Source organism: Myotis brandtii, unplaced genomic scaffold (genome assembly GCF_000412655.1).
Source record: "Myotis brandtii unplaced genomic scaffold, ASM41265v1 scaffold145, whole genome shotgun sequence".
Lineage (NCBI taxonomy): Eukaryota > Metazoa > Chordata > Mammalia > Chiroptera > Vespertilionidae > Myotis > Myotis brandtii.
This window is the reverse complement of record NW_005355204.1, coordinates 815,996-829,361: the sequence shown is the minus strand read 5'-3', so window position 1 is coordinate 829,361 and position 13,366 is coordinate 815,996. Positions and strand designations below refer to the sequence as shown.

The 13,366-nt window shown below is 54.1% G+C and overlaps 1 protein-coding gene across 1 annotated transcript in view; it reads left to right on the top strand.

The window, feature by feature from the left end:
- PTPRN2 (protein tyrosine phosphatase, receptor type, N polypeptide 2) overlaps nt 1-13,366 on the top strand; it is a 496,295-nt gene that overhangs the window by 476,558 nt on the left and 6,371 nt on the right. Inside the window, exons 21-22 of the mRNA XM_005861191.2 lie at nt 6,088-6,141; nt 8,836-8,900. Of these exons, the coding sequence (XP_005861253.1) occupies nt 6,088-6,141; nt 8,836-8,900 (119 nt within the window). The remainder of the gene's footprint in view (nt 1-6,087; nt 6,142-8,835; nt 8,901-13,366) is intronic.

The following is a 13,366-nucleotide window of genomic DNA, read 5'->3' as shown; positions in this document are numbered from 1 at the left end:
CCGCCCGCTGTGAGGCGGACCCTCCGTTTGATACGCACAGATTATAAGTGCATTTTATGTAGGAGAGACGGCAGAGGAAGGATTATGTTAAGTCTATTAATTACAAGAGGCTTTCTTATCTCAGGTGTGAAATCGTGAGGGGGGACTTGGTATCTTAGAATTGTAGGGGAAAATGGTTTTTCTGTTTTTTAGGGTTTTTTTTTAGAATTTTGTTTATTTAATCTTTTTATTGATTTCAGAGAGGGAGGGAGAGGGAGAGAGATGGAAACATCAGTGATGAGAGAGAATCATTGATGGGCTGCCTCCTGCACGCCCCACACTGGGGATCGAGCCCACAACCCGGGCACGTGCCCTGACCAGGAATTGAAACATAAGCTCCTAATTCATAGGTTGATGCTGAACCACTGAGCCACGCCGGCCGGGCGGTGGTTTCTTAATTACAGCTGACATTCAGTGCTGTTTTTGTTAGTTTCGTGTGTACAGCATTGTGGTCAGACAGTTCTATAATTTGCAAAGCGACCCTCCGGTGCCTGGTGCCCCACTGTCACAGTCACTGTGGTCTCGTCAGCCCTGCTCCCGGCTGCGCGCATGCTCCTCCTCCACGCGACGGCGGCCCCGGAGTCTCCACCTCAGGCTCTCGGGCATAAAGCCCGCCTCTTAGTGTGGACACTTGTCTGGTTGGATCTGACAGCTTCGCAAGCAAGCGTGGGCCCGGGTTCTAAAATGGGTCGCCTTGGCGGGACGCTGGGGTACCGTCAGCACGTGACTGTGTGTTTTCAGTGCAATTTTGAAACTGACAGTTTTAAAACATCCAGGCTTTTGTTCATGCTCTAGTCACCCAGTGGGCTGTCTTGCTTGAATGTGCACTAATTGAACCGCTGGGAGGAATGTGAGGTTCCATCCCTCCGGCAGGAAGATGTTGACGATGCAAAAAAAAAAGCAAAATTTAAGACAAAGGTTCCTTGTGCATCAAATGTGATGACAAGAATAGGTGAGCGTTGGCTCTGTAACGGTGGTAAATGAACAACAACGACAGGGGAGATGAGGTTGAGCACCATCGGTCACTAAGTCCACAGGTTTGCAGAACCTCAGGTGCTCATCCGCTGGCCTCCTGCCTCCTAAGGAAGTCAGATAACTGACCAGGAAGAGGGTGTGGCCGGCATCACACAGTCCCGGATGGCTTCCCAGCCTCAGGCTACACCCAGATTCCTTGATTCGTGTGTTAACAGATTCTTAGGTTCTGGTGTTACTATTTCTCTTGCCTTTTAGTCCACTTTGGAAAAATAAATTTCTTCCTGTGACTAGCTCTTTGGACCCTGTAGCATGTGAGAGCTGGAGGCGAGATGTGCGTTTCCTCGTAAGCATGGCCACAGGTGCACCCAGCGACCGCTGCCCCGTCCCCTCCTGCGGGGGCGGGACACTGCGAGCCCCAAACACTGACACGGTGGCCACGCAGCCTTCCTCCCCAGCCATCACAGACATCTTCTTAACAGGGACTTATGTCTAAAGACAGGCTATCCAAAATCTTACCTGGGGTCCTCAGACAGCGGACAATCCTGGCGGGTGGGTGTGGCTGCAGAGAGGGGAGCCCACTCTCATCACCTGTGTGTCCGTCCTGTGTGTTCATATGTGCATATGGGCCTATTTCTGTGTCCGTGTCTACATATGGAATTAACCACACAGCCCACCGTCTGCACTTTCTGTCAGGAAGGAAGACTGAAAGATTGGACTCTCCAAATTCCCTCTCTCTGGTGCTGGGTGCTCAGGCTTGAGCAGGAGTTGGTCACGTGGAAGGGAGCACACGCCCACACACAGTTTTGAAGCCTCGTGAGAATGGAAAGCTGCCCGGGCTGGCCTCGTTGTCTGCACCACAGGCCCGCCGAGGTCGCCATCCGTAGGCACCAGAAGATCGGTGTGACCAAGCGCACCCTCGGGGTGTTGGCCCACACCCAATGGAGGCTGTGTGATTCTCTGTGCAGATTAGTAAACAGCACCCACATCCCAGGCTCCGGAAGGCGGCTGGAGACTCTGGCCACCCCCACCAGCAAGGTGCTCCCTTCCCGGGAATAGCAGGCAGCTCACGCCAGGGCGCCAGGCAGGTACTGCGAGGTGTCACTGAGTACCTCTGGAGCCCAGAGGGGCATATTTGCACCTTAGAGGGAAGCTGCTCGGCTCAGAGGTCAGTGGCTTCACAGGCGAGGGCTTGGCTCTGACACCTCTCCCTTCTCTCCGGCACGTGCGCTCCCTCACGCTGCTCGCTGTAAACTGGACAAACCCTTACTTTGCCAGCTCATTAGCGGTGGCCGGTGTCATTTTTGTGGCGTTGCAGCTAGTAATATGAGCCCAGTTGCATAGTCACAAAAGTGATCATTGGAAACTGTGACTCTACTGCAGGGCAGTGCGGGGACCCTTTCTGAGCCTCTAACGACCTCTGACCTTGCTTGCTGTTCCTTGCCGCTCAGGGACCGAGGGTTGGTTTGTATCACTAACCCTTCCTCCGAGAAGCCCTCCTGTGTCTCCATGTGCGGCCTCGCTCCCTGACACTTGGTTCTGATGGCGTAAAAGGAGGCGGCCTCACGTGGCTCGTCTTGGCAGATACTCTGCCTTGTCTTGGGTCGACCAGATGAACGCTTCTGTTGACTGCGCGATGTTGTTGCTCTTCTGTTGTGGTGTTTTACTTCATAATAAACCAAGCACCTGATTCTTTGTCAATAAAATTCCACAGCGTAGCAGCACCTTGTACTTGCACTGGCGTCTCCTGGCCCTTTGTCGATAGGCTTAGCACGGGCGGCTGGAGGGATGTTACAATTACAATGAGACCTTCCGAGGTGCTGCTGAGCGGGCAGCCAGCACGCGTTGGCGGAAACACCTCAAGTGTATCACAAAGCGAAGACGGGAGAGCACGTTGAGCCCCGGGAGCCAGGGAGGTTTTCTGGCTACGTTTTGCCAATGTGCTGACCAGCCGTAAAGGGGCGCTGTGCAGCGACACCCCACACCCACGTTTTCTGAACCCCCAGTTTAAGGAAGGACATCTGGTTTATTTATTTCTTTTTTCAGTGTCCATGTTTTGTGCTTGGGCCCATCAGAAAAAATGACCAAAGCCTGTGACTGACTAGTGTGTGACCGTGGAAATGTTGAGTGTAGTCCTTACAAATGGGCCTGGTCTATGGAGCGAAGGAGGGTGTACAGCTGAGCCAGCAGCTGAGAAGGGAAAGGGAAACAGCCAGAGACAGAGAAATGTCCAGTAAAACCTTCTGTTTGAACATTAAAGACCTGTAGAAATAGTGCCACCTAATTGTGCCCAACCACTGAGCTTGCTTGATTCTGCACACGCACACAGGCACAGTGCATGCACATACATGTACAAATACAACACATGTACCAACACGCACATGCACAAATGCACATGAGAATGGTGGACAAACATGCACACATGAATGGATACATGTGTGTGTGCATGTGCACAGGCCTGCACATGTGTGTGCACATGCATACACATGTGTGTGCAAGCACAGACTTGTGTGTGCACAATCATGTGTGTCGCGCAGACGTGTGTGCGCCCATTTGCAAACATGCACACGCCTGGGTGGACAAACGTGCTTGTATACGGGCACACACCTGCACAAACACACGTACTCACCCTTGGGGTACAAGGTCTGGCATCGGTTTGCTAGCGGTGATGCTCACGTTGCCTTTGCATCTAGAGTAAAAAATGGGAGGTTCAGGAGAAGTGAGTGGATCTCCTTTCCACCTGCTTTACTCTCAAGGGGCCAAGACCCTAAGGCAGTGATGGCGAAACTTTTGAGCTCGGCGTGTCAGCATTTTGAAAAACCCTAACTTAACTCTGGTGCCGTGTCACATATAGAAATTTTTTGATATTTGCAACCATAGGAAAAAAACTTATATTTTTGATATTTATTTTATATATTTAAATGTCATTTAACAAAGAAAAATCAACCAAAAAAATGAGTTCGCGTGTCATAGGTTCGCCATCACTGCCCTAAGGCATCTGGCTCCCGTGCGCTGCGGGTTTTAATGCCTTCACCTTGACTTCCCCACCACTCCCGAGGTAACATTGCAACGTACACCCAGAGCAAGGAGGTTCCGGCAGAAATGGAGATGTGGCCCTGGGGACACTGGGCAGCTTGTTGACCTGCGTTCCTGAGGCTCCTCATTGTTAGGCCACCTTTGGAGGGCCTGCAGCTTTAAACAGCGTGTTCAGAGGCAGCAGCCAAGTCCCAAACTGCCCAGAGTGGGTGGGTGCATGGCCTGTGCAGGGCGCATCTTGTGCGTTCAGGGCTGTCAGCCTCCCTGAGAAGTACCCCGTCTGTTCACTCCCTAAAGGAAGCAGGAAAACACAGCACGATGCTCAGGCTGCACAAGGTTAACCAAGGTTTTGTCATGAACCGGTCACCCGCCGTCCCCCGATCCTGTCCTCTCAGCTTGTTGGGTTTGTACCAGAGCAGCCAGTTGATTAAAACTTTTATTGATTTTTAGAGAGAGAGGAAAAGAGAGGGGGAGAGAGAGAGATCAATGTGTTGTGAAAGAGAACCATCAATTGGCTGCCTCCTGTACATCCCCTACGTCCCCTAGTTGGGATCAAACCCACAACCCAGGCATGTGCCCTGACCGGGAATCGAGCTGGCAATCTTCCGGTGCAGGGACGACGCCCACTCAACGGAGCCACTGTTTCTCCCTGAGCCAGCAAGCAAAGAAGCGTGACACTTTCCCGTTTCAGGACGAGGAACAAGACTGGCCGGTTATTCTTTTCCACCTTTGCCTCACGTCCCCTGCGGTACAAGTTCCAGACACACCCTCACCGTTCCTTCCAGGACCCAGACCCGCCTCTTTTCTCTTTTTCTTCATTCAGAGCCATCCACTGAGCAGTTTCATGCCCTTTCTAAACAGGCTGGCTTGTCTCACTGGCTTAAACAATTTTGGAGTTTGCACAGTGAATTTCAGATGAGCCTCTGTCTTGATGTAGTTATAAAATCTCAATCTATGGTTATTGTTGATTTTCATAAATTCTGACCTAAAATCTGCACAATGAAGTTGTTTCCAAACATCCCCAAATTTATTGAAATGGGAAGCATGGAGGGTTCTCTCTTTTCCGCGTCCAGCGCGGCTAGAGAGCGGTCCGGTTCCTGAGTAGGGGCGGCTGGAGATTGAGAAAATGAAAGAAAGAGACAGACACAGAGATGGAAGGAAAAAGCTGGGGCCGGGTGGGACTGCTGCCCTCTTCTGATGGAGAGACAGGGACCCAGCACCCAGCGTGTTTATTTTATACCCCAAATACCAGGAAGTTTCACCAAAGGTCAAGACAAAGGAGATTATGTGCATTCTTAGATGGGCCCGAGTCCTATTCATTCCTGGTGCTTGGCTGGATTTACATAATAAAACCCACTCCCACGCACCTGGGCAGAAATGAAGGTCAAGCTAAGAACACTTCTGCCTTTTTGGCAAGATGCGTATCCAAGATGCCTACCGCCCTGGATTCAGCTGACAGTTTATTAAAGAAATGCCCATGTGCCGTCCCAGGGGCTCTCTACAGGGAAGGCTTGTCTTGAATGCAGTTGCCGTTTCTCCATCATTAGACACCCTTTCAGAGCCACATTTCCAAAGGGTCCCTGTAAGGCGCTGTCGGAGACAGAATAATAGTGTTCCATTCCGACATGATGTCTAGATTGTAAGGGATTTTGAGCAGATATTACAGAACTCACACATTCAGGGAGGAGTCTGGGCACCCATCACAGTTTTTAAAAAGGTGCGATTAACTGTAGGAACGAGAGAAAGGGGCCCGGTGGCGGCGCTGCTGCCCCTCGACCTGAGGCCTTGAGTTCATGCGTGTAAAGGGGAAAGGAACAAGGGAACGTGCAAGAACTGTTTGACGGTTTCTAAAGCTGTTTATCACTGAATATTGAAAAGAAAAAGAAACCTTTGAAAATGTGTGTGTGATTTCGATTTCTTCAAGCTGCCGCAGACGGGCGTCCCAGCTGCGGTGTGTTTGCTTTGGTTTAGTGGTGGTTTGGCTAACGCGGCGGAGACGTCGCAGTGCGTAACTGTGATTCCTGTCTCTTTTTATTTCAGAAAAGTAAACAAGTGCTACAAAGGCCGCTCTTGTCCAATAATTGTTCACTGCAGGCAAGTACAACCTTTCTCGTGGGTTACCCAGCGTCTGCTACTCCCCAACCAACTGCAAAGACAGGGTCGAGCTTTCTGGTGGCTCCACAGTCACGTCCACCTGGTGCAGGTCACGAGACCAGAGAGAGATGAGCCGCCCTCAGCTCCGTGCAGCCGTGCCGTGGGGGCCAATACCGTGTGCGCACACGTGGCGAGCCACTGAGCTGGGCACTAGTCTGTCGCCACCGGGTTTTCTTAACCCCCGTGGAGCCACCACATGGCATCCGGGGGCGGCGTTTCTGATCTGTCGCACTGTCTTGGCCGAGCTGGAACCTGGTGCCAACGTGAGGAGCACAGGGCGGTTGTGAGCAGGACAGAACCTGTGATGGCACAGGAGTGTCCACTGCGGCTCCCGGCGTGAGCCCGGCCTTTAGGTGGAAATTCTAGGCTCGGGCCCTTCTGCAGGCCATGCCCACTGGTGAGAGCTGGGAGGATGCAGCCACCTGCCTCGGCGGGAGCCACACCACTTCCTGCAATGACCTTGGAGGCGCCTTTCCGCCAGGAGACGCGTCTCAGCATCAAACACCACGCCTGTCAAGACCTGTGTGTGCATGTGTGTGTGTGTGCATGATGCGTGATGCATGTGTCTATTTCTGTGCATGCCTGTGTCTGTGTGTGTGTGTCTGTGTGTCTTGCATATGTATGTCTGTGTGTGTCTGTGTGTATCTGTGTGTCTGTGTGTATCTGTGTCTGTGTGTGTCTATGAGTGTGTGTGTCTGTGAGTGTCTGTGTGTGTCTGTGTGTCTGTGAGTGTCTGTGTGTGTCTGTGAGTATCTGTGTCTGTGAGTGTCTGTGCATGTCTGTGTGTCTGTGAGTGTTGTGTCTATGTGTGTCTATGTGTGTCTGTGAGTGTCTGTGTGTGTCTGTGTGTCTGTGTGTGTCTATGTGTGTCTGTGAGTGTCTGTGTCTGTGTGTGTCTATGTGTGTCTGCAAGTGTCTGTTTGTGTCTGTGAGTGTCTGTGTGTGTCTGTGTATGTCTGTGAGTCTCTGTGTGTCTATGTGTCTGTGTGTGTGTGTATGTCTGTGTGTGTCTGTGTGTGAGTCTGTGTGTGTGGGTCTGTGCATGTGTTTGTGTGTGTCTGTGTGAGCCTGTGTGTCTCTGTGTCTTTCTGTCTGTGTCTGGGTCTCTGTTGGTCTGGGAGGAGAGGAAGAGAGCAGAGACAATCTGGTTTCCTCAAAGCCAAGAAGGGACCACTTTACCCACGTGGCCCGAGCCAGGCAGCGTTGGTTGGAGGGTTGGTGGTTGATCTAACACACTCATGTGAAGTTTGTGTAGAAGAGAAGTGAGCAGACCCGGCAGGAAGGTCCCTGGAGGGAGGCCGGGGGGAGTGCAGGGGGAAGAGTCACCTTCCCAGCCGCAGCTTTTTCAACCATTTGTTTGAGGAAACACGTCAAAGCCAAACGCAGTGGGCCTTGCTTCCGGCTCACGGTGACTCCTGGGATCCTGCCATTCTAACCCGAGACCAAGAACGTGATTTCTCCTTTAGTCATGGAACTCCTCAGGTCTTTTCCTTAAAGTCGCCTTGGTTTTGCCAGGAGTATCCATGTAAATCCTGCGTTTGAAGCCGCTCAGGGTGGCACATGCCTGGGACAGGAGTGGTCCCGCGTGGCCTGAGAGGAGAGGGTGGGGTCTGGCATCCCATGTTCCTCCGTGTGCTGTTGTGAGGCACCATTCAAACATGTTCCCGCCTGGTCCGGGTGTAAATTGTCTGATAGTTGCTGGGGGTGAGGAGGGGGTGAGCGGAAATGTGAGGAGGACGAGGGGCTGTCCCCCTCTGCCAGGAGCCCCGGTGTCATGTGCGGTGGGGCCACCACCCCACCTGATGCCAGGACCGGCATCTGCCTCGAGGCTGTGTCAGAGCTCAGGGCATTCGCCCTGCACACAAATGCATTGCCTGACCCTTTATTGGTTCTTCTAGACAAAATTTACCCCCTCTTTGAGGAACGAATCTACACAGGCACATTGGCTAATCCACGTCGCTTCCTGCTTCCTTCCCCCTCTCCCCCTCTAAAGAAAAACACTGATAAAATTAAATATTTACCGAAATTTCTCCTTTCACTGGATGAAACTTGAGGAATGGTGTGCTTATTAGAGACTTGTTAGTGAGGCCACACTGAGGGCCTCAGAGTGACAGAAGGTCTCGTGAGCGGAGCTTATGCCACTGCTTGCTTACTTTTCTGTGTGGGCAGTAGTTTTCCCACCCCTGGCCTTGGCTCTTTACTGAAAGAATGAAGAATACTTACCCCAACTAGAATTTAGGTTAACCAAAGCAATTTGGGGTTTTGCTGGAATAACTTGGTTTTGTTGGCTTTTCGTTCTTCCTTTTCTTTCTTTTCTTTCTTTCTTTTCTTTCCTTTCCTTTACCTTTTCCTTTTCCTCCCTCCCTCCCTTCCTTCCTTTTCTCCTCCTCCTCCTCCCCCTCCTTCTCTTCTTCTTCATTCTCCTCCTCCCCTCTCCTCTCCCTCCTCTTCCTCCTCCTCCTCCTCCTTCTGCTCTTTGTCCTCCCCCTCCCACCCTGTGATTCCTCCTCCCCCATTTCCCCTCAGAGCCCTCCCCTCCCCCCCAAGCACAGGAGGAAGTTGCTGATGTTGGCTTGGCTGGTGTGGGGGGGACCAGGACAGGTGGCGTTCTCACCTCTCTCCTTCTGTCAACAGCGATGGCGCGGGCAGGAGCGGCACCTACATCCTGATCGACATGGTTCTCAACAAGATGGCCAAAGGTAAGGCTCCGCTTAGCGGGGACTTGGAGCGGGATGCGTTGCTATGGCAACCTGGTGCTGCACTCCCAGAGGCCTGGGAAGCTGAGCCGTGTTGTCCCTTTTCTGAGTTGTGTGAAGCTGTTTGCAGCGAGCGCCGTGATTCCTGAGCTCCTCCTTTGTCTCCGGTGTCCGTGGGGTGGGCACTGGGGTTGGCGCACAGGGGGCGCTGGGGAGCATTGCAGAGCAGGCACAGGCGGCCTCGGTCCCCTAGAGCTGCAGCGGCTCAGAGCGGCCTTCAGGTTCTGCCCAAACCATCCCTGTTATGAGCTGTATTTGCAGGAACATTCTAGAGTCACAGACCTTTGGTGGCGAGATCGTCACACTAAACCACTTATTTCCTGCAAAGCTCTGCACCCGCTTCCGTGCCAGGGGAGATGTGCGGGCATCTCCTGGACAAACGGGGTGTCTCCCTCGAAGCCAGCGCTCACCCTCACGGGGTCGGTGCTGACAGGGCCGCACCAGCGCAAACCAGGGGCCTGCGGGAGGGCTTGTCTCAATTCTCTGACCAGCGTTTCCCAGCCGTGCCTGGAGGGCACCGTCCTGTGGCCCCAGCAAGATCCCAGGCAGCTCGGGAAGGACCCTGAGATGGTGACACTATGGTCTCTTTTCCCCGTGGATAAACCGTTCTATCGCAACACGTGTGTGCACACACACTCATGCACACACACTCACACAATGCACTTACACACATGTGCACACATGCATGCACTCACACTCATGTACACGCGCATGCACGTGCACATGTGCACACATATGCACGCAGTCACACATCCATGCACTCACACGCGCATTCACACATATGCATGCATGTACACGTATGTCTGTCAAACCTCCCACCTCCCTGAACATCCCTGCATCCGTTGCCCAGATTCTGATTACAGAGATGAATGTCTACACGTGTTCACACAGGGGCCAGCAACTCTCAATTAGGCATTTTCCTTTCTCCATTTTTTTTCTGGTTAAAAAAGTAAATGGAACACATTTTTAGCCCAAGATAGAGGTGGGGAGATAGAATCATAGCCTATTGTTTTTAGTATGAGGACTGGCGAGCTTGAGTAAGTTGCCCAGCGCCCTGCCGCCGCTGGGGAGAACGGAAGTGGTTTTCACCAGCAAATGTTACTTCAACCCTGAGCGAGCTCTGGCTGGCAGCAAGCAAGCAAACACCTGGCACAGAACCTGCTCTCGCCTGCGTGTGGCAGCACTTTCATCCTAGAGTCTAGACCAGTGGTCGGCAAACTGCGGCTCGTGAGCCACATGTGGCTCTTTGGCCCCTTGAGTGTGGCTCTTCCACAAAATACCGACTTCTGCGCACAGGCCACGAAGTTTCAATCGCACTGTACGTGTGTGCCCGCACGTGGTATTTTGTGGAAGAGCCACACTCAAGGGGCCAAAGAACTGCATGTGGCTCGAGAGCCACAGTTTGCCGACCACTGGTCTAGACCATCACACAGCCCGGCCTTCAGGGGAGGGGCTTGCTCCTGCCGCCAATGCCACTGCGTCTCATCAGACGCGTCTTGTCCTGGGAACCTGCAGCCTAGGACTCAGCTCTCGATGGAGGCGCCGTTCCTTCCCGGTCGTCGCCCCTCCCCCTCCGCCTCGTGCCTGGGGTCTGCCTTCTCTTAACCAGCTACTTCGGAAGAACAGTCACTGGCGTGAGGAGATGCCGCTGTGTTTGTGAGATGGGGACACAGACCCGCGGGGCACACGGCTGCGTCACACGGAGCCTGGCTGGTCCGAGGGAAGTTGCCGACCGTGGGACTCGGCTGGCGAGGTCTCAGTATTTGTGGGGAGAGCCTGGGTTTGAGGGGCACAGGTCTGCTGCACAGAGAAGCCCGGGGTAGGGCTGGCCTTGTCTTCACTGCCGCGGAACCATTGGCTCCGGCTGGCAAGGTCAGATCCGCCCAAGTGTGGGCGGCTCCCACAATGGGCCCAGCTGGGCCGCTCCTGAGATCCCTCCCCCATCCTGTTCCTGACCTGCCCCTGCCTGGGCCTGTGGTGTCAAACCCCCTGACCAGGCAGCCGGGGCCTCGGGAGAGATCAAAGGGCAGGGCGGCCCGAGCCGAGGGCCTTTCCCAGGGCCACACTGCCTGGCCTCTGGGTTTTGTTCTGACGCAGGCCCTGCTGGCGCCTTTGTCTCCCTGAGACGCTAGAGGCCCGCAGACCCCGTTCACCAAGTGATCAAAGGCCCAAAGCCTGGACGCGAAACCTTTCTTCCCATGTCCTTTTCTGAAAGAAATGAATTGCACGAGGACCAAAGAATGCCTTTGCAGAGCTTCCCGCACCAGCCGACGTCAGGCCCTGGCTCGGCCTTCGCTGGGCTGGCGGCCTGGGGATTAAGGCTCCTTTGGGGGCATTTGGGAAATAAACTGGGAATCGCTGTCTCCTTTTTGAGCAGCTGGAAGCGAGGAATAGCTCAGGGTCGCACAGATTGCGGCAGGAGAATCCACACCAGCAGGGAGCCTGTGGCACCTTTATTTCGTGGCTGCGGACGCGTTTCTAACTCTGCATTAATGTCGGACCGGGACCCGTGTCAGGGAGCGTGTTCCTCTGTCCTGGAGACTCGCCCACGTGCAGCCATGCCTCTCAGCAGCGGCTGCCAGGCTGTGTCGCCGGGGCACCTCTGTACGCAGGGGTTTGCTTTGTTCTGTTTCAACAGGGCTGGTGTGCGTGTGTGCGTGCACGTGCGTGTGCGTGCGTGTGTGTGTGCGTGCGTGTGTGAGTGCATGTGCGTGCGTGCGGAGTGTGTGTGTGTGTGTGTGTGTGTGTGTGTGTGTGTGTGTGTGTGTGTGTTTTCAAATACTGGACAGTAGTGGAGCTTCCTAAAGATCTCGCCTGTGGGTCACTCAGGGGGCACTGCCCTCCGTTCACCCAGGGCCACCCCTCACCCCCACCCTCCAGCCGCTCTCTGGGGCTGCGCAGTGCTTGTCCGCTGGGCCGGGCTGATGTCATCCAGAGTCATGTCCTCAGCCACCCCGTGGCCTGGGACAGAATGCCCTTCCTTTTTTAAAAAAAATATATATTTTATTGATTTTTTACAGAGAGGAAGGGAGAGGGATAGAGAGTTAGAAACATCGATGAGAGAGAAACATCGATCAGCTGCCTCCTACACACTCCCCACTGGGGATGTGCCCGCAACCGAGGTACATGCCCTTGACCGGAATCGAACCTGGGACCCTTGAGTCCGCAGGCCGACACTCTATCCATTGAGCCACACCGGTTAGGGCTGCCCTTCCTTTTTAAGGCCAAATCGTACCTCACTGTGTGGATGGACCCCCCTGCCAGTGGACCCCGGGCAGCCTCCACCTCCTGGCTGCTGGGAACGAGGCCGTGCAAACATCTCTTTAGGTGTCTGCTTCTCCTGCGGTGTCTACCCAGGAGTGGAATTACTGCGTCGAGGAAAACCCTGTGTGTAACTGTTTGAGGAAGCCCCGTCCTGCCTCACCATTTTACGTTCCCACCCACCGTGCAGGAGGCCCCGGCTTCTCCCCTCCCCTCCCGCGTGCACTGCTCTGTTCTCCCCAGTCCCTCTCCTGGGGCGCGGGGCCGAGCTCGCTGTGCTCAGACTGTGCTTCCTGCGGGCGGGGCGCTGAGCGCTCCCCGAGTGCTTGTTGGCCATTTGGGTGTCTTCTGTGGAGAGACATCTGTTCACGTCCTTGGCTCATTTGTTGTGGTTGTTAATCCTCAACCAAGGATATGTTTCCATTGATTTTTAGAGAGAGTGAAAGGGAAGGAGGGAGAGAGGGGGAGAGAAAAAGAGAGAGAGAGAGAGAGAGAGAGAGAGAGAAAGAGGTGAGAGAGACACAGTGATTGGTTGCCTCTCACCTGCACCCCAACCGGGACCAGGGATCGAACCTGCCACCCAGGTCCGTGCCCTTGGCCGGGAAGGGAAGCCATGACCCTGGTGTTTGGGCCGACGCTCTGACCACTAAGGCAGCAGCCGGGCTAGATGTTAACTATTGTTCTGTGTTGTTAACCCTCACCTGAGGGTAGTCCTCCATTAATTTTTAGGGAGAGTGGAAGGGAGAAGGACAGACAGAAACATCCATGTGACAGAAACACATCAATTGGTTGCCTCCTGCACGAGCCCCAACCAGTATTGGGGCCGGGGAGGAGCCTGCAACCAAGGTATGTGCCCTTGACCGGAATAGAACCCAGGACCCTTCAGTCCGAAGGCCGACGCCCTATCCGCCGAGCCACATGTGGGCCAGGCATAGATGTTGACTTCAATAGCAGGTCAAGGCCGCAGATGGGCCAGGCTTTGGGAGCCTCGCCAGCAGAGAGGGTGGAGCTAGTGAGCCCGCCTGCAGGGCCCCGCCCGCTGCCCCTGCCCTGCGCCTGGACGTCTACACTGCGCTGCAGCCGGACATGCGGGCAACATGGACGAAGCTCAGTCCCTCACTCACAGGGGCCGCCGTCGGCCTCCGGGG